This window comes from Xenopus tropicalis, chromosome 2 (assembly GCF_000004195.4).
Source record: "Xenopus tropicalis strain Nigerian chromosome 2, UCB_Xtro_10.0, whole genome shotgun sequence".
Lineage (NCBI taxonomy): Eukaryota > Metazoa > Chordata > Amphibia > Anura > Pipidae > Xenopus > Xenopus tropicalis.
The window spans coordinates 6,378,395-6,405,150 of NC_030678.2; the positions used below are offsets into that span (position 1 = coordinate 6,378,395).

Consider the following 26,756-nt stretch of genomic DNA (forward strand, 5'->3'; position numbering starts at 1 on the left):
AGGAACAGTATCACCAAAAAATCAGCTCATTGACGTGGCCCCTGAACTGACAACGCCTATACCCCGCCATTTTAATTCGATCATTGGCCCTATGAACTATATGAGAGCAGAACCCGGGGCCCTACAATACACACAAGATGGACTTCTAAAACCTGCATATAACATGTCTGTAATTGCTAAAACAAAAAGACTGACTTTTCCAACTACTTACAATCCAACCAAACAACAGTTTACTAACGCTGGCCATAACCATTGGTTGGTATTCCAAAAGGACAGGACTCTTGCTCCTATCTTCAAAGAAACATCAGGGGCGGCCTTGGCACTAACACAGGCAACACCCCATTGGCCAAACATTTCCTTGAATTGTAACATTCTCTGGCCAGTTTGGAAAGCATGATCATTGATTTCCCCCCTCCCTCTACGAGGTGGCGACCATGAGAAACTTTTACTATGTATTGAACTCCAATGGATCCATCTCCTTGATACCCTCAGTCCCTGTGGATTGAATGAACTGATTTCCTATGCTCCTTTCTTATGGATTACGGATATGTTACTATTCCGACCATCGTTTTTGGCTGCTGTGAATATGTCTTTTTGTAATACTCTGTTATAACTTTAATCTAATTGTACCTTTTACTCTTCAGTTTATCTATTCTCTATTTCATTTGATGTTCTCCTTCTTATTCCTTGTCCGCTTCTCGGTCCTTCCACTCACCTGGTTTCCACTTGGGTACGGTAGCCAACCTGCTCTATTGTTTACTCTCCATGGGATATAACACTCCTGTTCACCTTATGATTGCATATACTGTACCGCATCTCTGACGGTGTATACACAGTATAGCGTTTTCCTAGAGTGGACACTGTATTTGGGCCAGTGAAGCAAGGCTGGTCATTATCTAAGAATAATACTATTTTTCCCAGGCAGGAATTGCTCCAGCAGCCATATTAGAAGCATTGGTGCTCATCCCTGGAAAACAATCATGTGTTTAAGTTTCACTTGAAACTGGGTGAAATAGAAAACAATGATTAACTTCCCCTTGAAGATGTGTGAAATAGAAAACAATTTAATTTATCCTTGAAAATGTGCCAAGGACAGGCTGTCACTGACTAGCCTATTTCCCTACTATTCTAAACCTCCATAGGACTCCGTAGTACTCGACGGATCAAACCGATTTTTTTTTTGACAAAAAAAGTTAACTAAATATTCTAAACCCATTCGTAAATGGGTGAAAAAAAATTGACTTTTTCCCAAGATTGCTTAATAAATGTGCCTCTATGACTTAGTAAGAATATACCGCTGCCCGTGGCTACGTGTGCCCCTTTTATTTCTTTCATTTTCTTTCAATATTTTTTGCAACCTGGCATTTGACTTTATTAACGCTCGCTGCCTCCCTCCATCACTACGCAGTGGTTACCCGGTTTCCATGACAACGCACACAATGTTTTGTTTTACCTGTGTGTTGCTTGCCAATACCCCCCGGCTTCTGCCGCAGAGTGAGATATCACATTCTATACAGCCCTCTATCTCTCCTAATATATTGGGTGATACAGGTATTATTTATATTATATTTGGGTTTATCTGTGCTTGGTGTATGTTTTTAGTTTGAGAAAGGCTGGATTGCTAGCCAAAACATCACATTTTTTTCTTTTCATAAGCCCTGTGAGTGTGGTTCCATTGCTCCAGTATACTACTTATTCTGAACCCAGGCAATTTTGTTCTTATTTTTGAATAGGGGAGTGGTGGTACCATTTATCCCCTGCTTTAAGGTGTTCCTTACATGTGCTAGGGGGGCACATGAGCTTGGGGGGGCTCATGGGCTGGGGGGGGCACATGGGCTTGGGGGGGGCACATGGGCTTGGGGGGCACATGGGCTTTGGGGGCACATGGGCTTGGGTACATGGGCTAGGGGAGGCACATGGGCTAGGGGGGGCACATGGGCTAGGGGGGGCACATGGGCTTGGGTGGGGTACATGGGCTAGGGGAGGCACATGGGCTAGGGGGGGGCACATGGGCTTGGGGAGGACATGGGCTGGGGGGGCACATGGGCTTTGGGGGACACATGGGCTTGGGGGGGCACATGGGCTTGGGTGGGGTACATGGGCTAGGGGGGGCACATGGGCTTGGGGGGGACATGGGCTGGGGGGCACATGGGCTTGGGGGGGCACATGGGCTGGGGGGCACATGGGCTTTGGGGGCACATGGGCTTTGGGGGCACATGGGCTTTGGGGGGCACATGGGCTTGGGGGGGCACATGGGCTTGGGTGGGGTACATGGGCTTGGGTGGGGTACATGGGCTTGGGGGGGCACATGGGCTTTGGGGGGCACATGGGCTTGGGGGGGTACATGGGCTTTGGGGGGCACATGGGCTTGGGGGGGTACATGGGCTTGGGGGGGCACATGGGCACACTCTGACTGCCAATACTTACAATGATGAGCATGGAACACATAGGAGCAATAGGAAAATGGCGGTGCTGCGCTCCCTAGCAAAAGTACCCTGGATTTGTGTTTTTATCTATAGATGAGGCAAATGAGGCAGGGGCAAAAGCCTAGCAATTTTATCCACTAGTGGAAGTGCCTGAAAAAGTTCCCTCCTCCCCTCCCCTCCCAGTGCTTTTAGTTTTCCATCTAGTGTGCTCTACATGAACCACCCATATCAATAAAGTATCTTTGCTTAAAAAATATGTTTTATTCAAATATCCATATTAAAAACCTACAGACCCCATAATGTTCCGTCCTAGGCGTTCTGTACCCTTCTGATACTTACTTAAGTACTACTACTAAAGGCACAACTAAGGTAAAAAACTATTAAAGCTAATACTACCAGCGTTGGACTGGGCCGCCTGGGTACTGGGAAAAACCCGGTGGGCCTCGCAGGCCCAGATTCGATCCCCCCCAAGGGCGCTCCCACCATCCCCCCGATGCGCCACAGGTAAGTTTCTTTTAGGAGCGCTCGGGGAGGGGGTCGGAGGGTGTTGGGGGGCTCTGTGTGGGGGGGGTGAAGGCGGCGGGGCCCATTGGGGGTGAAGGGGCCACTGAGGCAGAAGGGGCCCTGCACCCCCCAGTCCGACCCTGCCTACTACTAAGGAACTACTACATAAGTACCATTATGGGGTCTGTATTTTTTTTAACATGGATAGTTGACTAAAACTTATTTAATTTTTTAAGCATTTTAAGATTTTTCTGTGCGTTTGGGATACTATATTGATATGGCGTGTAGATATCCCCTTTAATCTGGGGGCAGTGTCCTATTATCTCTGGCCCTTTGTGACTAGCCAATTAGGAGCTCTATATGAACCATACCCAGGGGGGGTGAGGGCAGGTTTTATAACAACCTATCAGATTCCTGGCACTGACACAAATACCAGGCTTACTATGTGACACTTAACAGGACAGACAACAGCAGCTAAATGGTGTCAATTTTCATTTTGTCATTCTCACAGAGAAGGGTGGGGTCATCTGACACCTTTAAGCCCCGCCTTCAGCGCTGCAATAGGGCCAACTGATAAACTCCTCCCATTCTCACTTATGTACCTGTTCTTGGATGGGTGGAGCAATTTGACAGACACCTGTAAGCTCTTCTTACGTCTTGCCTCCCAAGCACCAGGGCGGTCATTCTGTTGCTATAGTGACGACGCTGCGAACTTGTTTGACGTGACGGTGCGCGGTTGCCGTGGAGATGACAGTAGCGTCCTTGGCTACGGTAGCCGCTTGGGGACAGAAGTAGCCGGAGCGCTCACCTGAGAGATTCTGTAGGGAGCGGGAGTGTCCGGGAATTACCAGTATTAGGGTAGGTCAGAAACACCCTGGACCCCAAACATCACAGGGCGTATGATTAATGTTTAAATATTGTTGCACAACAGGTGTAGCTGAACTACTAACATTAAGGGAGCTGAGAGCTGTAGTTCAGCCATAGCTGGAGGGGTGTCATACCTGGGACTCATATGTGTCCTGTTTCTCCTATGTTTGTTCTAAAGGTACCAGAGACATGGAATACACTGAGGACTGTTTGGAGCCAGAAAGTGGAGGGGTAAGTGCCTCCCTAAATCAGTGGAATGACTCTCTGTGGGTTTAAAGGGGAAGTTCACCTTTAAATTAGCTTTTAATTTATTGACTGAGACATTTTGCAATTGGTCTTCATTTTTTTATAGTTTTGCCGTTATTGAGCTTTTTGCAGCAGCTCTCCATTTGGTATTTTAGCAGCTATCTGTTTCCTAGCTATTTTACCCTAGCAACCAGGCAGTGGTTTAAACGAGAGATGGGGCTATGATTAGGAGAGGGCCTGCATATAAAGATAAGTACCGTATGTAACACTTGTTTGGCTTAGATATGGCAAAACCCAGGCTAGTAATGGTTATAGAGCATGTGTTACATGCGACCTTAATACACAGGAGTGGGCCTCTAATGGAGCTGAGGGTGTAGTTGAACTACAACTAGATAGAGCTTGTGTGGTGCAGATAGAATAATGGACGCCAGAAAGGTTCTTGCTGATGAACTATAGTACAAGTTTATTGGACAAGGCACAACTTAATAGTGCAGCAGGGTTATACTCACAGACACAGCAGTATAGGATTATGTCACAATGGATAACAGCAGATGTGACTCTTAGGAACAGAATAACCCACTTGGAGGATGCACAGAGGATTAGCTGATACCCAAGATATAGACCTTTCAGTAGGGATTGTTCCGGCCGACTGCGGTCCAGGGGAGAGCTCCTAACACTGGTACCTGGCGTCCAGGGCCGCCATCAGAAATCACGGGGCCCCTCACAACACAATTTTCTGGGCCCCCCTCCTCCCACGCCCTGCCCCCCAATGGCCCCTCCACACAGACATTGGTAGCCAGGGCCTCCTAAAACATTGGTAGCCAGGGCCCCCTAAAACATCGGTAGCCAGGGCCCCCCTAAAACATTGGTAGCCAGGGCCCCCCAGCATCCTCCAGTTACCCCCCTCCCCGGTCCTCCAGCTCCCCCCAGAGTTCTTTCCAGCATTCTCCAGCTCTCACCCCCCCAAGCATCCTCCGGCTCCCCCCCAGAAACCTCCAGCTCCCCCACCAGAGTCCTTCCCAGCATCGTCCAGCTCCCAAACCCCCCAAGCATCCTCCAGCTTCCCCCAGCTCCCACCAGGCTCCCTGCTGCATTTGCACAGCACACCCCCCCCCCCCCCAGAGTCCGCCTGTGGCTTCCCCCAGCTCAACCCCCAGTGACTCCCTCTGGCTCCCCGCCCCAGCTACTTACTACCGCCCTCCACCCCAGCTACTTACTACCGCCCTCCACCCCAGCTACTTACTACCGCCCTCCACCCCAGCTACTTACTCCTGCTCCCCTGCGGCTTCCTCTGGCATGCTCCAGCTCTCCCACCGGCAACTTTCTTCTTCTGCATCCTCCCCGCTGCATCTTAACATTTTAAAAGGTTGCGCCCGTGCGTAGGGACGCACGCACGGGGCGCAACCAATAAAATTTCCCGCTGGCCACCAATGAACCAATGGGGCCCGGAGTTCTTTAAAGGGGGCCCGAGCTAAAAAACTGTATCACGGCCGGGCCCCCTTTAAAGCGCCGATCGTCCGGGCCCGGGGCAACTGTCCCCCCTGTGCCCCCCTGATGGCGGCCCTGCTGGCGTCTAATAAAACCGGTCCCTAAAGAACGACAACAGAGCTGGGGTAGGCTAAACCCTTTTACAACTCCTGGTTGGGGCTATTAACTGCCCTTGCTAAATAAGCTGACTATGCTCACCACTTCTAGAGGGTGCTATGAATCAACTGTCTGTGCTGGCTTGTTCTCATTCACGGGGCCCTGTCCCCGACTTATCACTAGGGTATGAGGTCCCCTAGGGTACAAATGGCTTCTGGGCTTATGTTCTGGTCCAGGCTCAATTGCAGCTCTGCCCAGAACGCAGCATGCAGCCAAAAGAGGAAGACACTTCCTTGTGCAAGACACTATATAGTCTGCCAAGGGGAGTGGTCAACCTGGCTAAACCTATAGGGGGTAGCCTAAAAACTGTAACCTGAGAGTAGAGGGCTCTGCCCTATAACAGTACAGATATCAAAAATAGTGATATGAAGCCATAAGGCACTTAACCCTATGGGTCCCTACACGTATATACTCGAGTATAAGCCGATCCGAATATAAGCCGAGGTACCTAATTTTACCTAAGAGAGCTGTAAAAACTTATTGACTCGAGTATAAGCCTAGGGTGGGAAATGTGCTAAGTTTCAATAATCAAAATAAATACCAATAAAATTACATTAAATAATGCATCAGTTTTTAAAATATTTATTTCAAAGAAAAACAGTAAACTAGCTCTGTAAGTGGAGAAGAGGGTCAACAAAAACAATATGGTAATCAACAATGATACCTTAAGGGTACTACCCTCTTACAGCTCACTTTTCAGCAACCAAGCTGAAATACAAAGAGTTAAAATCTATGTATACTTTATTTATATAGTTTATATAGAATATAAAGTGCAATGTCTAGTACAGAATAGGACAGGTGAGGATGGTAGATGAAGATGAATTTGGGAGCGGGCCAGGGCACTGGAGGGTCTGGTTGCGGGTGGCAAGGACAGAGGGTGCTAGTCTGGAGGGACTCATTGCACCCGACTCGAGTATAAGCCGAGGGTGACTTTTTCAGCACATTTTGGGTGCTGAAAAACTAGGGTTATACTCGAGTATATACAGTAATACAAAGTATCAATAATTATACAATTGTAGCCTTATGGAGCAGTTGTTTCTGGCTGCCGGGGTCAGTGACCCCCATTTGAAAGCTGGAAAGAGACAGGTAAATAATTGAAAAACTATAAAAAAAAATAAATAAATAATGAAAACCAGTTGCAAAGTAGCTAGGAGTAGGACTTTCTATTATATACTAAAAGGTGATCCACCCATTTAAAGCCACTCTAGTGTATATATATGTGAGGGTTTTATAGAAGTTTAAATCTCCTGGAGCTGTCAGTGGGGGCTGAGAGTTGCACCTTGCTGAGAGTTGTACCTTTTATCCCCTGCTCTTTCTACCTACACCTGCAGTATTGCTGGGGCCCAGTCACCCTAATTCTCACCCCACTAATGTTAGCTTTGCGCCTCTATAACATTGCTGGAGACCTAACTAGATCCTCAGACACAGCAGAGCTGATTGGAATAGAGGACTGGCTCACATAGGGCTTCAGAGGATGATAGGAGAGAAAAGGCTGTAAGTACACAAGTGAAGAGACATCATCAGGGTCGGACTGGGGGTGCAGGGCCCACCGGGGCTTCTGCCTCAGGGGCCCCCACCGCCTTCAACCCCCCGCTAAGGCCCCCAACATCCCCCCCAACATGCACTCCTAAAAGAAACTTACCTGCGGTGTGTCGGTGGAGGGAGATGGCAGATCATTCCGCCCTAGGGGGGATCGGATCTGGGCTGCCGGGGCCCACTGGGTTTTTTCCTGGTACCCCGGCGGGTAGGGGGCCTGATGATTCGCTATGGTACCTCATAAATATCATGGTAGTGTCTCTTTAATTCCCTCGCTTTAGCTGAGGGCATTGGTAAATGACCCCTTTATTGTCCATAATCAGAAGTATTTAGACAGGAAAATTACTCTCAGTTGTGCAATGTACTAAATACCGGAAGGCCAAAAGCACAAGAAGAGGGGGTGGGTATTGGGGTAGAACAGGGAGGCTCCTCTCTCTCAGATATACATTTGTTCTCATTTTTACAACACAGAAGTGATTTCCTAGGGCTGCTCCTTATCACGGCAGTGAATGTGATCCGAGCTCATTTAGTCACTACCTCTCATTGCTGTGCGCAATAAAGGGCATCACTTGTGCAATTCATAACTCCCACTATTCCATGTTGCCTTGGATCCGGTGTGACAGGCGGCCCACCCACAGCTGCCTACATTATCTCAAGAGACTGATGTTTATTGATTTCAATTCCACACGGACGATCCGTCTTACAGATGGTTTCAGATATAGATATCCGTGTCTTTGTCATCTTGCAAAAAGTCACTGATAGAATGGGCTCTAACTCTACATATATCAAGAGTTGCACAGAAGCAACACAATTGGATTAAGAGTGTTTGGGGTGGGGGGGAGACCAGCAGCAGTGTTTTGATTATTCCAAAATATATTAAAAGTTATTTCCCTTTAACTGCAAGTTAAAGTACAGGTATGGGATCCCTTATCCGGAAACCCTTTATCCCGTTAACCAAGTACAGGTACTGTTTTATTATTACAGAGAAAAGGGAATCATTTAACCATTAAATAAACCCAATAGGGCTGTTCTGCCCCCAATAAGGGGTAATTATATCTTAGTTGGGATCAAGTACAGGTACTGTTTTATTATTACAGAGAAAAGGGAATCATTTAACCATTAAATAAACCCAATAGGGCTGTTCTGCCCCAATAAGGGGTAATTATATCTTAGTTGGGATCAAGTACAGGTACTGTTTTATTATTACAGAGAAAAGGGAATCATTTAACCATGAAATAAACCCAATAGGGCTGTTCTGCCCCAATAAGGGGTAATTATATCTTAGTTGGGATCAAGTACAGGTACTGTTTTATTATTACAGAGAAAAGGGAATCATTTAACCATTAAATAAACCCAATAGGGCTGTTCTGCCCCAATAAGGGGTAATTATATCTTAGTTGGGATAGTACAGGTACTGTTTTATTATTACAGAGAAAAGGGAATCATTTAACCATTAAATAAACCCAATAGGGCTGTTCTGCCCCCAATAAGGGGTAATTATATCTATATATATATAGTTGGGATCAACTGGGATCTGTTTTATTACTACAAAGAGAAAGGAAATCAGTTTTAAAATCTTAATTATTTGATTAAAATGGAGTCTATGCTAGACAGGCTTTCCATAATTCGGAGCTTAATGGATAATGGGTTTCCAGATAACGGATCCCATACCTGTACAGTATATTTGTACCCTTATTGTACCGACTGCTGGATTGCACTCAAGTGAATAGACTGGTCTATTTATAAACGGTCAGATTTAAATTGAAAATGTAGTGAAACGACCTAAAATGTCTAAAACAGAAAATGAAATATTTTCTGCAAAATATATACTTTTTTTTTTTAAATAGCTGAAATAGTCATTTATGATTGGTTTTGACCTTTTTAATTAGGCCCAGATATCTGTCTGTCTTTCTGTCCCTTTTCTTTCCTTCTCCCCCTCTATCATCTCTTTGTTCAATATACTTTCATGCTCTATAATATGAAGTGCAATTTCTCTTGTTTGTATTTATACTTACCCTTTTTTTACTTATTCATTTTACACCCTAATGTTCAGCATAAAGATTAGTGACCTCTGCGATTGCGCCAGGAACGTTTCTCTCGTTACAGCCAATAGCCGAATGCGTTGGACTTGCTAAACACTTCTTCCTGCTGAACTCTGATTCTCAGAACACACACGTATTTATATACAGTGCACGCCTCGCTAAACAAAATATATTATTCATGAATTCTCGAGACGTGTTTGCAGAACAATATACGTCGATGGGCGATACGGAAGCGTTCGCGAATGGATTCCATTCCCCATGCGTTATTACACAGGACAAGACGGGGCAAATGACATTCATTGTAGTGTTTGGAGTTTAAGCAAATAGAATATTTTTGTGCAATTACACAGAGAGCTGTACTAGGCTCAGGAACCCATTAAAGCACCATTACCCACTTCCATTCACAGTGTCTCTCTGTTTTCCCATCAGGTGGGGTACAATGTGCCGGAAGGAACCCTGCCTCAAGGAGCGGTAAGTCTTCCTAATGTTAGCCAGAGTCTAACCATGACATGTTATGACAGGGGTCCTCAAACTTCTTAAGCAAGGGGACAGTTCATGTCCCCTCATACTGTTGGGGGGCTGGACCACCACCCCCCCATCAAACTATGGCCCACTCCTGCATTCTTTTTCTCTGCTCCCACGCTCCGTCCGTCCTCCATCCCGATGATGCCCGCTGAGTCCTACCTCTTCCAGCTCCCCCCACCTCCGATCCATCCATCTTCCCAGCTCCCCCCTCGCACTCAACGCTGAGTGGCTGACTTGGTGTTGTTCACCTTTAGGTTAACTTTTAGTATGATGTAGAGAGCAATATTCTGAGACAATTTGCAATCGGTCTTCATTTTTTATTATTTCTGTTTTTTTTAGTTATTTCACTTTTTGTTCAGAAGCTATCTGGTTGTTAGGGTCCAAATTACCTTAGCAACCAGAGAGAAGTTTGAATGAGAGGTAGGTATAAGAATAGGAAAGGGCCTGAATAGCAAAACAAATGGTAAAAAGTAAAAATAACAATAAAACTGGAGCCTCACAGAGCAATAGTGTTTGGCTGCTGGGGTCAGTGACCCCCATTTGAAAGCTGCAAAGAGTTAAGGTGGCCATAGATGCTAAGATCCGCTCGCTTGGGGAGGCCGCTAATCGGGCAGATCTTCTCCCGATATCAGGCTAATTTGGTTGTTTGGCCCTGGGGCCAAACGATCGAATTAGAATGACAGATATAGGTACAGTCGGTTCGGGGATTGCATCAACGAGCCAGTGTGGTCCCCGATCCGACTAAATTTTTAAACATGCCCGATCGAGATCTGGCCGATTTTAGGTCTGAGGGACCGATATCGGCAGCTAGAATCAGCCTGTCAAATAGTTCAAAAACTATAAAAAAAAAAAAATAATGAAGACCAATAGAAAAATTGCTTAGAATAGGCCATTCTATAACATACTAAAAGTTGAACCACCCCTTTAATTAATCATGTAGCTACTGATCTCTTTTATAGGATACAGGGAGTATGTAGCTACTGATCTCTTTTATAGGATACAGGGAGTATGGCTAACAGGAACAAATATTGGCAGATAGCACTGACAACTGTATTTCCATGCACTAAGCACTAAGGTGACTTAGGTCCAGGGAAGAAAAAAGCTGCTTAGTCGGTCCCTCCAGACCAATTTGGAAACTTATTGACTTGGGGTCCACCAATGGGCCTATCTGACCAATATCTGGCCAATATCAATCAGTCAAGCTTGACAATTCCGTTGGACGAGGAGAGCGGCCCTCGTTCATAGGAGTCTTTGTAGGCCTCCAATGTCTGATCCAGTCGTTGGTCCCAACAATTATAAAATTAATTTATGTTATAATTTATATTGATTTGAAAGGAAGGGGGGGGGCAGATATCATTGCAGCCCTTTAACTAGTTTTTGGATAAATCTGTTTAAATTCAGTAAGTGCTGAGAATGTGTGACACAGCAGGAAAGGTTCCCGGGGGGACTTGTAATCAGTAACTATCACATTTCTGTGCATTTCTGTTACATCCCTGCAGAGATCAATACAAACAGAAAATGAGTAGAATTTATTTGCCTGCCGGACAGTAACTCACTATGAAATATTAATGGGGTTAAGGTCTCATTTTCTATACTCAAAGGACTTTATATATATATATATTTAAACACATATTTGGCACCAAGGCTCACCGGTTATGGCTCCATATGCATCAGAGATTTACATTTAATTGTATTAGACTTTACATTCAGTAGGGGCAGTGACTGGCAGTTGTGGGTCATTTTGTCCACCGCTGTTTCTGCCATATGGCAGTTGCAGGCTAAATGCCCACTTGGGGTCCCAGATATGAGATAGGATTAAATGAACACTGTCATGGGAAAACATTTTCTTTTAAACCCATCAGTTAATAGAGCTTCTCCAGCAAAATCCTGCATTGTAATCTGTTTTTCCCATGGGCCTAGCCATATTCTTCATTTCCCAGGGTGCCACAGCCATGTGACCTGTGCTCTGATAAACTTCACTCACACTTTACTGCTGCGCTGCAAGTTGGAGTGATATCCCCCCTCCCCCCCAGCAGCTGATCAGAACAATGGGAAGGGAGCAAGATAGCAGCTCCCAGTAGGTATCAGAATAGCACTCAATAGTAAGAAATCCAAGTCCGGCTTGGGACTCCTCCAGTTACATGGGAGTAGGAGAAACAATAGGTTAGCTGAAAGCAGTTCTAATGTGTAGCGCTGGCTGAGAAGCTCAGACTCAGGCACACTTTACTGCTGTGCTGCAAGTTGGTGTGATATCCCCCCCCTCCCCCCCAGAAGCTGATCAGCAGAACAATGGGAAGGGAGCAAGATAGCAGCTCCCAGTAGGTATCAGAATAGCACTCAATAGTAAGAAATCCAAGTCTGGCTTGGGACTCCTCCAGTTACATGGGAGTAGGAGAAACAATAGGTTAGCTGAAAGCAGTTCTAATGGGTAGCGCTGGCTGAAAGCTCAGACTCAGGCACACTTTACTGCTGCGCTGCAAGTTGGAGTGATATCCCCCCCCCCTCCCCCCCAGCAGCCGATCAGCAGAACAATGGGAAGGGAGCAAGATAGCAGCTCCCAGTAGGTATCAGAATAGCACTCAATAGTAAGAAATCCAAGTCCGGCTTGGGACTCCTCCAGTTACATGGGAGTAGGAGAAACAATAGGTTAGCTGAAAGCAGTTCTAATGAGTAGCGCTGGCTGAAAGCTCAGACTCAGGCACAAGGCACTGAGATGGCGCCTACACACCAATATTACAGCTACAAATACATTTGTTGGTACAAGAATAAAAGGTTAAATGGCAGAGGGAATTATTTGCTGTGTAACAGGGTCATTTAGAGATAAAAAGTGCCCCATAAATATCATGGCAGTGTCTCTTTAATATAAACACATCTGTATCCCCGTATTACAATAATATTAACTCTTTCTTGCCCGCGTGTAACTATCCCAATAAAACATTGCTGCAAATTCCATGCCATTTCTCACACGCAAATGTCTCTCCTCCCGCGAGACTGCAGAATCTGCTGAATATTCAAAACTGTTTGCAGAAAATATTTTTAAAGGTCTTTTCATCAAAACCTTTCCGGGTGAGTTGGCAAGTCGCTCTGTTTGTCATGCGTTTTACTTAAAGTGATAATGTCATCAAAATAAAACGCTGCGGCTTATTGCTCAGGCTTAGGGAATGCAGTGTTTCGCAGGCACTAATAGCAGCGTAATGTGGGGAATGCACCGGGATACTATCAGATTAATACTCATGAATAGAATTTAATTATTTTTTATTGTTAGTGGACAAAGGCCATACATTTGTTAGGCAAAAAAAATCTGCATTTTATCACTGCATTTTGAATTAATCAACTAATAATTTGGAGCAAGTTTTTCACCCAGAGGATGTAATCAAGGGGTTAAAGGGATTCTGTCATGATATTTATGGGGCACTTTTTATTTTTAAATTTCAAATAATTCCCTCTGCCATTTACCATTTTATTCTTGAACCATCAAATGTATTTGTAGCTGTAATATTGGTGTGTAGGCGCCATCTCAGTGCCTTGTGCCTGAGTCTGAGCTTTCAGCCAGCGCTACACATTAGAACTGCTTTCAGCTAACCTATTGTTTCTCCTACTCCCATGTAACTGGAGGAGTCCCAAGCCGGACTTGGATTTCTTACTATTGATTGCGATTCTGATACCTACTGGGAGCTGCTATCTTGCTCCCTTTCCATTGTTCTGCTGATCGGCTGCTGGGGGTGAGGGGGGGGGGATATCACTCCAACTTGCAGCGCAGCAGTAAAGTGTGCCTGAGTCTGAGCTTTCAGCCAGCGCTACACATTAGAACTGCTTTCAGCTAACCTATTGTTTCTCCTACTCCCATGTAACTGGAGGAGTCCCAAGCCGGACTTGGATTTCTTACTATTGAGTGCTATTCTGATACCTACTGGGAGCTGCTATCTTGCTCCCTTCCCATTGTTCTGCTGATCGGCTGCTGCGGGTGAGGGGGGCGGGATATCACTCCAACTTGCAGCGCAGCAGTAAAGTGTGCCTGAGTCTGAGCTTTCAGCCAGCGCTACACATTAGAACTGCTTTCAGCTAACCTATTGTTTCTCCTACTCCCATGTAACTGGAGGAGTCCCAAGCCGGACTTGGATTTCTTATCAGTCCAACTTGCAGCGCAACAGTAAAGTGTGACTTAAATCTTTATTATGGGCAAAGGGCTGCTTAGTTACTAGAGGGCTGAGTAGGGTCAGGGGATTATCTATAAATATATATATTTATTAGGAATGCACCCAAATCCAAGTGCCTGGCTGAACTCGATCCCTTTTAATACCATGACTTCAGACTGCTGGAAGACAGATGGTGCTGTTTTTTTTTCCTTTTGCTGATTTTTTTGTTCGTTAATTCACCACATTTGCATATGTAAATTAAGGCCCAAGTTCCGTTCACTGTATTTTTTATTTTTTTTTATAAAGTAAGAGGGGCATGACCCTAATACAAACCATAGTAGGCGCCAGTATAAATGTAATTTCCCGTGACAGTACGTCCACCCAGAGTGTGCAGTTTGAGCTTTAGGAATGTTAGAGAATAGCAATATGTCAGTTTCCCTGCATCACATTACTTTAACCTACAGAATGCACCAAACGGAGCTTTTGTTGTCACTTGGAAAAAAAAAAAGAGTCTTGTCTATTGGTTCAGAAAAGCTGCAAACTCACAGTATCTACTGCAATTCCTCAAAATAGAAACAAGCTATTTAAAAATGCACCACGTGGCTGCTCATTCCGTAACCTTCAGCCCTGATTGCTGTTGATGTTGTTGCGGAAGAGCCATACTGATTATAAGGTGCTATTGCGGTACAGCGGCGCCTTCTTAATGTGTGAGGCAAGATCAGTGGCGATGACGCTTATTATATAGTGACAGCAACCAATAGTGAGAGACTACCAGGTCCCTTACTGCACTAGTAGGGATCTTCCTGAACTTCAGTATGAGTTAGAGAGTGCCAGATCCCTCACTGCACCAGTAGGGATCTTTCTAAACTTCTGTATAAGGAAAAGACTACCAGGTCCCTCACTGCACCAGTAGGGATCTCCCTGAGCTTCGTTATAAGTAAGAGACTACCAGGTCCCTCACTGCACCAGTAGGGATCTCCCTGAGCTTCGTTATAAGTAAGAGACTACCAGGTCCCTCACTGCACCAGTAGGGATCTCCCTGAGCTTCGTTATAAGTAAGAGACTACCAGGTCCCTCACTGCACCAGTAGGGATCTCCCTGAGCTTCGTTATAAGTAAGAGACTACCAGGTCCCTCACTGCACCAGTAGGGATCTCCCTGAGCTTCGTTATAAGTAAGAGACTACCAGGTCCCTCACTGCACCAGTAGGGATCTTTCTAAACTTCTGTATAAGGAAAAGACCACCAGGTCCCTCACTGCACTAGTAGTGATCTCCCTGAACTTCGGTATAAGCAAGAGACTACCAGGTCCTTCACTGCACTAGTAGTGATCTCCCTGAACTTCGGTATAAGCAAGAGACTACCAGGTCCCTCACTGCACCAGTAGGGATCTTCCTGAACTTCGTTATAAGGAAGAGACTACAAAGTCCCTCACTGCACCAATAGGCATCTTCCTGAATTTTAGTATAAGGAAAAGACTACCAGGTCCCTCACTGCACCAGTAGGGATCTTCCTGAACTTTGTTATAAGGAAGAGACTACCAAGTCCCTCACTGCACCAGTAGGGATCTACCTGAACTTTGTTATAAGGAAGAGACTACCAGGCCCCTCACTGCACCAGTAGGGACCTTCCTGAACCTCAGTATAAGGAAGAGACTATTAGGTCCTATCAAAACTTTCTGGACTACATTATAAGCAAGAGTACCAGGTGCCTTATTATCTATGGCTCTATCTTGACCAAGGTATAAGCCTTTAGGCACCGATAGTGTTCTGCCTGGATTAGACATAAGCAGGCAAGTACCAAGTGCCCCGGGGGGGGGGGAGTTCAGCTTCTGAGTATGCACCTTGCCCCCATAAATGTTACATGGTGCTGCTACATGGACTCCTGAGGGTTGGCTATGAGAGGCCTTAGTGGGGGAAAAAATGCTGAGGTTTAGTTTAACAGAACTCTATGTGATGGATCCCATTGTGCCTGGATAATAGGAAAGTATTGATTTATTCTCTACCCATAACAGTACTGGCTTAGCATCCCCTCATCATCTTGACTTGTCATTGGCTTGGCCCTGATTGGTTCCCAGCATATAATAACTCTGGCCGGGAGATGGTTTTATGAAAGTCTAAGCTTTATGGAATCCGAGAATCAGTTCCAGCAGAGCCCATCCATCCCTTTCAGCTGCATAAGCGCATTTTCCACCCATGCGTCTTTCTTCTCTGTCTTTGGCAATCACAGAATTAATAGAAGTTGCAATGCGCTCCCATATATATATATATATATATATATATATATTCACTTACGCCGTGTAATTTAAAGGTATCTGTATCTCTGTACTGGTATTGTTGCACTTTGTAGGAGAAATAAGGAATTACCCACTCCCATTCGCTGTCGTTGGGAAACTTCATTGTAATAGACTCATTATACAGATCGTTAATGCTCACAGCGCTAACGAGGGCATGGTTCGGAAGTAGTGCTTTATACCACCAATCTCTCCATTGATTTTGCCATGAAAAGCAGCATGGGCTGATGGTTTAATTGGTAGCCAGGGATGATGGTTTAATTGGTGCATCGGTAAGGAACAAAATGGCTGCTCCGAGTCGTATCAGTGAATAAGAATATGCACCTAAGCGTACTAGTCCACATAGGGGCCCTCCCAATAACCTCCCGGCTAACATCTGTCCGAAAATCATCTTCTTTGGGTTAGAAGATCCCATCTTGAAACCACAACACCAGGGCATTAAATCAATCCTCTCTCCAACTGGAGAAGAAGCAGCCAAAGCCAGAATTTAGTATTTATTGGCAAATTGTGCCAATATGTCCCCCCCATGATCCGTCCCAATTCCTGTTCAATCTTACCTTCTTCATCTTGATCCCCCAGTATCTGCCCCATGGTCTGCCCACTGATGACATCGCTCTTCACTGTACGCCCCTCCTACATTATTGGCCTTCCCCCTTACATCATTGGCACACTCTATCATGCCCCGCCCCGTATTCTAGTATTTAAAAGGTAGCAACCATAGGTAAGGCATATGAGATATACAGTATATATACAGGTAAAGGACCTGTTATCCAGAATACTCAGGACCTGGGGTTTTCTGGATAAGGGGTCCATAGTTTGGGTCTTCATACCTTAAGTTTCCATAAAAACAATAAAACATTAATTAAACCCAATAGGGCTGTTCTGCCCCCAATAAGGGGTAATTATATCTTAGTTGGGATCAAGTACAGGTACTGTTTTATTATTACAGAGAAAAGGGAAAAATTTAACCATTAAATAAACCCAATAGGGCTGTTCTGCCCCCAATAAGGGGTAATTATATCTTAGTTGGGATCAAGTACAGGTACTGTTTTATTATTACAGAGAAAAGGGAATCATTTAACCATTAAATAAACCCAATAGGGCTGTTCTGCCCCAATAAGGGGCAATTATATCTTAGTTGGGATCAAGTGCAGGTACTGTTTTATTATTGCAGATAAAAGGGAATCATTTAACCATTAAATAAACCCATTAGGGCTGTTCTGCCCCAATAAGGGGTAATTATATCTTAGTTGGGATCAAGTACAGGTACTGTTTTATTATAACAGAGAAAAGGGAATCATTTAACCATTAAATAAACCCAATAGGGCTGTTCTGCCCCCAATAAGGGGTAATTATATCTTAGTTGGGATCAAGTACAGGTACTGTTTTATTATTACAGAGAAAAGGGAATCATTTAACCATGAAATAAACCCAATAGGGCTGTTCTGCCCCCAATAAGGGGTAATTATATAGAAACCCCATGTAATAAAATAGGACACTTTCACATCAAAAATATAAATATTCTCATAAAACAGGCTTGCGGTTGAATTCCGTGCAGCTGTGAGGGCTTCCGGCAAGTAATTCCCACAAGCAATCCCCCCATATATCTCCAACATATTACAATGTGTTCTTGTTCAGGAGGCAGTTTTAATTACACTACACATTTCCCGTTTTATTTGCTTTGAGTGAATTCGGGAACAGTAATAATTCTCTTCTTTCCTAACGAAATTGTGTTTCAGTTGCTAAGAATACACCATATTTAATATTCCTATAAATAGCGCGGCCCCCCGGGGGGGCCCTCTGTATTAGCTAATTGTCTCTGCCTGTGTGTATGTGAATCTGCTCTCACTTTCCTTCTCCTCAGTCTGTTTGTGGTGCCAACGGGTGGGATTCAGATAAAGTTATAAGACCAGGCTTGTTTGTGCCCCCAAGATTGTGGGCCCTGACATTGCCCACAATATGACCCATTGCTCCCTGGCCCTGCCTACAATTCACCTAAACCCCACCCACTCTGCAAATCCTGTTCCCTTCACAACCTGCTAATTACACCATTACATCTCTCTTAATTGTTTGTATTAAAATTTATGGTACAATATAGATATACGATAAGCATGTTCTAGATACCCAGTACAGTACAGGTATAGGACCTGTTATCCAGAATGCTCGGGACCAAGGGTATTCCGGATACGTAATTTAGATCTCCATACCTTAAGTCTACTAAAAAATCAATAAAACATTAACTAAACCCAATATATTGTTCTGCCTCCAATAAGGGGTAATTATATCTTAGTTGGGATCAAGTACAGGTACTGTTTTATTATTACAGAGAAAAGGGAATCATTTAACCATGAAATAAACCCAATAGGGCTGTTCTGCCCCAATAAGGGGTAATTATATCTTAGTTGGGATCAAGTACAGGTACTGTTTTATTATTACAGAGAAAAGGGAATCATTTAACCATGAAATAAACCCAATAGGGCTGTTCTGCCCCCAATAAGGGGTAATTATATCGTAGTTGGGATCAAGTACAGGTACTGTTTTATTATTACAGAGAAAAGGGAATCATTTAACCATTAAATAAACCCAATAGGGCTGTTCTGCCCCAATAAGGGGTAATTATAATCCAGGAAGAGATGCAAAGAATAGGGGCTTGGCCCAATATGTCTAATTGTATATGGGTAAGGTATGGCACTGCCTATGGAAGCATTTGTAAAGGGAATGTTTGCTGCAGTGCAGTAGAGGGCTGCAGGAGTGGCAGTGGATATGATAAAGAGAGAATATCATAGGGCAAGGTTAATTGCAGCACCTTGCGGCCACCTGTATTTTAAAGCCACCACCATTACTTTGCTTAGGTGGCAGCGGCCCAGCTCTTTCAATATTTACAGTACAACAGGGCTGGCTGCACGCAGAGACCCAGAACGCCAACCCTTCGAAAAGTCAAATCAAATAATTTAGCGCTGAACTTAAATACATATTCTGCGCGGCTTGGCGGTTTCTCTGGGCAAAATTCCATCATTAATTCTCCCAATTTGCTATTCTCAATAAGGCGGCTCCAAGGCATCCTGAATTATTCCTAGCACTTTGCATACCGCGCTCGGATGCCTTCATTTAAAAATAATTTCGTTTAATATCATTTTTAAGACCCACGCATGAACGCACGTGTGTCACATGGGGCCGCCCCAGGTGAATATTTGGGCCTATTCACACTTTTACCTCCTTGAGAAGCTTGAAGGTCATGCTGCGACAGGATAGCCAACAACTTTTATAAGAGAAATTAAATTAAAGGGTAAGTAAACCCATCTAGTTGCACAGATCCCCCAGAAAACCACTTCCTGGCCCGGGACACAGGTATAGGGGTGCAGGTTTGTTTGATGAGGGGTCTAATTGATGTGGTTGGGGAGATGGGTTTGTGCATGGCCCCTATGTTTTCTAGAAGGGTTTACTTTTCCTTTAATCTTTCATTTAGCTTTGCTTATATCGGTATTAAGGTATAAGGGTATAACATATGAAAGGGATTGTTCACCTTCAAAGTAACTTTTAGTGTGTTGTAGAGAGTGCTATTTGCAATTGGTCTTTATTTTATATCATTCGCAGGTTTTTGAATTATTTAGCTTTTTGGAATTTGGAATTTCGGTTGCTAGGGTCAAATTTAACCTAGCAATGAAACAGGGACAGGCATATGAATAACGAAGGGATTAAACAGAAAGATAAATCAAGTAACAATAAAACTGGAGCCTCACAGAGCAATAGGCTTTGGCTGCCGGGGTCAGTGACCCCCCATTTTAAAGCTGTAAAGAGGCAGAAGAAGAAGGCAAATAATTCAAAAACTATTTTTACTCTAGATGAGGACTCTTTGTATAAAGATCCATGCTGTAGCCCTGTGAATGTTCTGATTGGCTATAGCAGGAGTCCTTAATCTCCTAGGACAAGTCTGACAATTTATTACAGGTATGGGATCCGTTATCTGGAAACCCGTTATCCAGAAAGCTCCAAATTACGGAAAGGCCATCTCCCATAGACTCCATTATAAGCAAATAATTCTAATTTTTAAAAATTATTTCCTTTTTCCCTGTAATAATAAAACAGTACCTGTACTTGATCCCAACTAAGATATAATTACCCCTTATTGGGGCAGAACAGCCCTATTGGGTTTATTTAATGGTTAAATGATTCCCTTTTCTCTGTAATAATAAAACAGTACCTGTACTTGATCCCAACTAAGATATAAATAATCCTTATTGGGGGCAGAACAGCCCTATTGGGTTTATTTCATGGTTAAATGATTCCCTTTTCTCTGTAATAATAAAACAGTACCTGTACTTGATCCCAACTAAGATATAATTACCGTATATACTCGAGTATAAGCCGATCCGAATATAAGCCGAGGTACCTAATTTTACCTAAGAAAACTGGAAAAACGTATTGACTCGAGTATAAGCCGACACCCCCAGTTACATGGGAGTAGGAGAAACAATAGGTTACCTCAAAGCAGTTCTAATGTGTAGCGCTGGCTCCTTCTGAAAGCTCAGACCCAAGCACAATGCACCGAGATGGCGCCTACACACCAATATTACAGCTACAAATACATTTGTTGGTTCAAGAACACAATTTTATTTGCTATGTAAACAGTGTAAAGCATGCTGTGGCTTCCCTTAATGGTACAACGATGTTATACACCATTACATAAACTGGAACTTCCTCAGGGGCATCTTTACTTCCACTTTCTGCCAATCAGACCACATTATTAGCCCAATTATACACATACATTATGTAACCACTTGATATAGCAATTAAGCAATACAGACAGGCAGGTCAACAAACGGATAAAATGGTGTAGAGGCATAAAGTGCAAAGCTACCATATGAAGTTGAAGGACTGTCTCATCAGCAGGGTCTGGGGGCGTATAAAAAACTCATGGTGGCGATTTGGGACATCAGTGCCCGATGAGACACCTACAGAATGGCCACCCAGCACCCTGCTATATTTCAATGAGACCCAAAGCAACTCCCGGTGTGCAAGTGAAGCAGCGGTACCTTGCGGTGTGCCCTGTCAGCAGCGCCAGAGGATCCGTAAGTCCAGCATTTACGCTGCTCTTTAAATAAGCGGCGGCGCTCCTCTTAATTCCTACCTGTGTGTCTGCAAGGAGCCGTCATGTAATCACCTCGCCAGCTGCCGCGTGACAAGGGTTAGAGGAACAGAGCGCTCTCGGCAGATTACAATAAGCAGCACACCCGACAGCAACAAGACAGTAGTTTCGCGCTGCTTGGCCGGTCCTTAGAGTTGCGGGACAACCTCAATAAAGTCCGCGAATGGGTCCTTCTCCTGTGTAGGCAATACAACGCCGAGTCCGAGCGCTATCTGGCGGGAACGAGCAGCTGCAAATCCATTTACCATATATGCGCGTATATGCTCGAGTATAAGCCGAGGGTTCCTTTTTCAGCACATTTTTAGTGCTGAAAAACTCGGCTTATACTCGAGTATATACGGTACCCCTTATTGGGGCAGAACAGCCCTATTGGGTTTATTTCATGGTTAAATGATTCCCTTTTCTCTGTAATAATAAAACAGTACCTGTACTTGATCCCAACTAAGATATAATTACCCCTTATTGGGGCAGAACAGCCCTATTGGGTTTATTTAATGGTTAAATGATTCCCTTTTCTCTGTAATAATAAAACAGTACCTGTACTTGATCCCAACTAAGATATAATTACCCCTTATTGGGGGCAGAACAGCCCTATTGGGTTTATTTCATGGTTAAATGATTCCCTTTTCTCTGTAATAATAAAACAGTACCTGTACTTGATCCCAACTAAGATATAATTACCCCTTATTGGGGCAGAACAGCCCTATTGGGTTTATTTAATGGTTAAATGATTCCCTTTTCTCTGTAATAATAAAACAGTACCTGTACTTGATCCCAACTAAGATATAATTACCCCTTATTGGGGCAGAACAGCCCTATTGGGTTTATTTAATGGTTAAATGATTCCCTTTTCTCTGTAATAATAAAACAGTACCTGTACTTGATCCCAACTAAGATATAATTACCCCTTATTGGGGCAGAACAGCCCTATTGGGTTTATTTAATGGTTAAATGATTCCCTTTTCTCTGTAATAATAAAACAGTACCTGTACTTGATCCCAACTAAGATATAATTACCCCTTATTGGGGGCAGAACAGCCCTATTGGGTTTATTTAATGGTTAAATGATTCCCTTTTCTCTGTAATAATAAAACAGTACCTGTACTTGATCCCAACTAAGATATAATTACCCCTTATTGGGGCAGAACAGCCCTATTGGGTTTATTTAATGGTTAAATGATTCCCTTTTCTCTGTAATAATAAAACAGTACCCCCCCCCCCTCCACAAACAGCACAGGGGTCCAATCTTGGGTCCTGATCCAATGTGTAAGTGCGACTGGGCTATAGTTAATGCCAATTATAAATCAAACCCAAAGACAATAGGCCGTAATGGCAGAATGCTGAGCTCGGGGAGCTGATTGCTGATTCCATATCCCCCCAGTCACGTGCTGGAATAATAGTTTAACCCATTCTGTCCCCGTCGGCATTGGCTTGGCACCGTAACGCTGGCTCGTGCTGGTTCCCGGGCACGCTAGGGGTTAAGCTACAGGCATTTGTGTGCCATCTGTCAGCCCATACATCCTGACCCCTAACTCCGCCGCCTTATAATGAGATCGTTAGCGTTTATTCCATCACACACATTCTTATTATGCATTCCATTAGCTCTGTATGTTTGGGTGTCAGTATAAACAATAGCCCCGCGCCGCTTACCCTGCAAAACATCCGTCAGCCCTGTGTGCGCCGGCAAACGAGCCCCGTGGTTATTTTGTATGGAACTCACAGCTAATTAAGCAGTGGAAATACGTGGCTGTACGTTCCGCCAAGTAGCCATCCAGATCTAGTCGTTCAGCCTCAGGACCAATCACAATAAAGGTCTATGGGGACCTGTCAGGAAAGATCTAGATCCTTGGCCCATATACAGGCCGGGCATTACTGTACTTTACCCCCCACATTACCATTACAGGTATAGGATCCCTTATCCGGAAACCCGTTATCCAGAAAGCTCCGAATTACAGAAAGCCCGTCTCCCATAGATTCCATTATAATCAAATAATAATAATAAATAATACCTGTACTTGATCCCAACTAAGATATAATTACTCCTTATTGGGGGCAGAACAGCCCTATTGGGTTTATTTAATGGTTAAATGATTCCCTTTTCTCTGTAATAATAAAACAGTACCTGTACTTGATCCCAACTAAGATATAATTACCCCTTATTGGGGGCAGAACAGCCCTATTGGGTTTATTTCATGGTTAAATGATTCCCTTTTCTCTGTAATAATAAAACAGTACCTGTACTTGATCCCAACTAAGATATAATTACCCCTTATTGGGGCAGAACAGCCCTATTGGGTTTATTTCATGGTTAAATAATTCCCTTTTCTCTGTAATAATAAAACAGTACCTGTACTTGATCCCAACTAAGATATAATTACCCCTTATTGGGGCAGAACAGCCCTATTGGGTTTATTTAATGGTTAAATGATTCCCTTTTCTCTGTAATAATAAAACAGTACCTGTACTTGATCCCAACTAAGATATAATTACCCCTTATTGGGGCAGAACAGCCCTATTGGGTTTATTTAATGGTTACCGTATATACTCGTGTATAAGCCGAGTTTTTCAACCCCCAAAATGTGCTGAAAAAGACAGCCTCGGCTTATATTCGAGTATATACGGCAGCACCAGCAAACCCAGCGCTGGCGAGTACATGCGGCAACAGCACCCCTCGTGACCGTACGGGTAGATATGGCAGCAGCACCAGTACCCCAACCGCAGCCCCCCTGGATGGACGAGTACATACGGCAGCGGGTCCTGCCGGCGGACGCACTCGCGTGCATATACGGCAACGCTCCGGGCGGGTCCCGCTGCACGGCGCACAGGGAACTTGTGGCAGTAATAGGAGCCGCTTTGAAGTGCCAGTGCCTGCGCGTTACTTACGCATCTCTCCCTTACGCAAGTGCTGACCCGCCTTCCCCAAGTGGCACCACCTGTCTCCCTGTGACTGCACCGCGCTGAAAGGCAGCTCCGCCTGTGGAACCCACATGGACTCACGTAAGTCCCGATCCGCGGGGGTGCGAGGTTAGAGGTCACACTTGTCCCCCATTATGAGTCCCTTCTCCACAGGGGTGCCCCCACTGCGTCCCTTACCATAATCTTCCTAATGGCTGCCTTCCAGGATTCGCACATAATATTTCAGATTTACTGGCTGTTACAGACGCTGTCAGCCGGTAGCATTTCCACTCTTACTAAAGTATTTCAGATAGCAAGAATAAATCAGACTGCAAATGTTTAGAACGATCCATGTGCTGCGTGTCCCTCTGTTCCCAAGTTCCCCCTGTATCTTCCCCAAGTGGTTCATTCCTTCTCCCCAAGTACCCCAGTATCTTCCCTAAGTGCTTCATTCCTTCTCCCCAAGTACCCCAGTATCTTCCCTAAGTGCTTCATTACTTCTCCCCAAGTACCCCAGTATCTTCCCCAAGTTCCCCCAGTATCTTCCCCAAGTGCTTTATTCTGTCTCCCCCAATGGGGAACATGAGGAGCACGGGGAACTTGTGGCACCCATATGTGAGTACATGGGGTCCACACTTCTGGCCACAAGTAGAAGCTTTGCTGTCAGTTGTGCTGGGAGACATGCTGCATTGCGATGGGAAGTACTTGATACTTAGTATGGCAGCTTCCTTAGCCTTCCCAAACTTGCCTGACAGTTAAAAAAAAACACCCTAGGCTTATACTCGAGTCAATAAGTTTTTCCAATTTTCTTAGGTAAAATTAGGTACCTCGGCTTATATTCGGATCGGCTTATACTCGAGTATATACGGTAAATGATTCCCTTTTCTCTGTAATAATAAAACAGTACCTGTACTTGATCCCAACTAAGATATAATTACCCCTTATTGGGGACAGAACAGTCCTATTGGGTTTAATTTTTTATTGATTTTTTAGTTGTTTTAAGGTATGGAGATCCAAATTATGGAAAGACCCCTTATCCGGAATTCCCTTGGTCCCGCGCATTCTGGATAACGGGTCCTATACCTTTACTGTACTTTAGCCCTGTTATTTGCATTTCTCTTCTGCATCTTTCCAACTTTCAAATAGGGGGTCACTGACCCCGGCAGCCAACTTTGTATTCGTTCGTATCTTGCTCTTCAGCCCCCCTATCCTATTCATCTTCTGGGTCTCTCATTCAAACCACTGCCTGGTTGCTAAGGTAAACAAGACCCTAGCAACAGGGTAGCTGTTGAACAAAAAGCTGATTAGCTGAAAAACCACAAAAAACAGACAATGAAATTCAATGGCAGATTGTCTCACAATATTAATGTTGAAAATCAGCAATTAGATTTGAACAGTTACCTTCAAGTTGGAAAACAAAAGCAAAGATCTGATTGGTTGCTATGGGCAACATCACTGGTGACGGTTGTCTCCAATGTTAAGAAATACACCCCCTAAATGTATAAGAGAGAAACTGTCAATCAAGGGGAATGAGTGTGGTGTCCCCTGATTGGGGCAGAGTTTGGGTGGCATTTTGTTACAGCAGCGCCACCTGTTGGTCATTTAACAAACAGGAAGTAGTTAAGGACGTTGTTGAGGAAGTTGTAAGGAGAAAGAAAGAGGGCGGGTCTGATGTTCTTCTGATGTGGGAAAAGTTATCTGAGGTTGCTATTGGTTTTCCTAACCAGAAGAACATCAGATCCGCCATTTTTCTTTCTCCTGACAACTTCCTCGACAACGTCCTTGACACCTTCCTGTTTGGAAAGTGACCAGTAGGTGGCGCTGCTGCAACAAAATGCCTTCATATTAATAGTACTTTATCCCTTAATATTAAATAACTAATGAACGTAAATTGCAAAAGCTCTTAGAATAGAGCATCATCAATTTTACATCAACTTATTGTAAAGGTTTACTTGTCCTTTAAAGAGCAGAACAGAAAGTAGTTGAAAAGGAGAGTACAAGGGGGAGAGAGAAACGAAACAATGGAAATGTTCTATGGAAAGGGCAGTTAGAGAGAAAGGTAATTGGGGAGAAGGTAACAGGGGGGGCAGAATGAAGGAGCAGAAAGGGTTAATATCCGGAACACGAGAAGAAATTCTCCATTTAGCGACTGACGCATCATATCGGCTTTGTTAGTGCGCGAGTCAGGTGACCTGTCAGGGCGAAATATTGATTTTTATTGGAGGCCGTGTTGTTATTGTTCTGAGAATGAACCCAATAAACCCCCCGCCCAGGAGTCAGGCCCAAGTGCCGCCATATTTGCATTCAGCCGGGGGATTCAGCGTGGGGGGAACCAATAAATAACCAGGGAAGGAGCCGGCTGATCGGATCAGTGTAATCCCTTTAGTGTGATATACAGTCTGTCGTCTCATCTCCTGCAATGTAATAACCGGCCCGGTGTGTAAATCCCAGCAATGAGCATCTCACGTGCCGGGGCCCCGCCATATTGGGGGCTCAGT

At 44.3% G+C, this 26,756-nt stretch overlaps 1 protein-coding gene across 1 annotated transcript in view; it reads left to right on the plus strand.

Moving 5' to 3' along the window:
- The first annotated feature begins 3,678 nt into the window (after nucleotides 1-3,678).
- Nucleotides 3,679-26,756, plus strand: part of tex55 (testis expressed 55) — a 34,024-nt gene continuing 10,946 nt past the window's right edge. Inside the window, exons 1-3 of the mRNA XM_004912274.4 lie at nucleotides 3,679-3,788; nucleotides 3,976-4,028; nucleotides 9,695-9,736. Coding sequence (XP_004912331.1) covers nucleotides 3,987-4,028; nucleotides 9,695-9,736 — 84 coding nt within the window. The 5' untranslated portion in view covers nucleotides 3,679-3,788; nucleotides 3,976-3,986. The remainder of the gene's footprint in view (nucleotides 3,789-3,975; nucleotides 4,029-9,694; nucleotides 9,737-26,756) is intronic.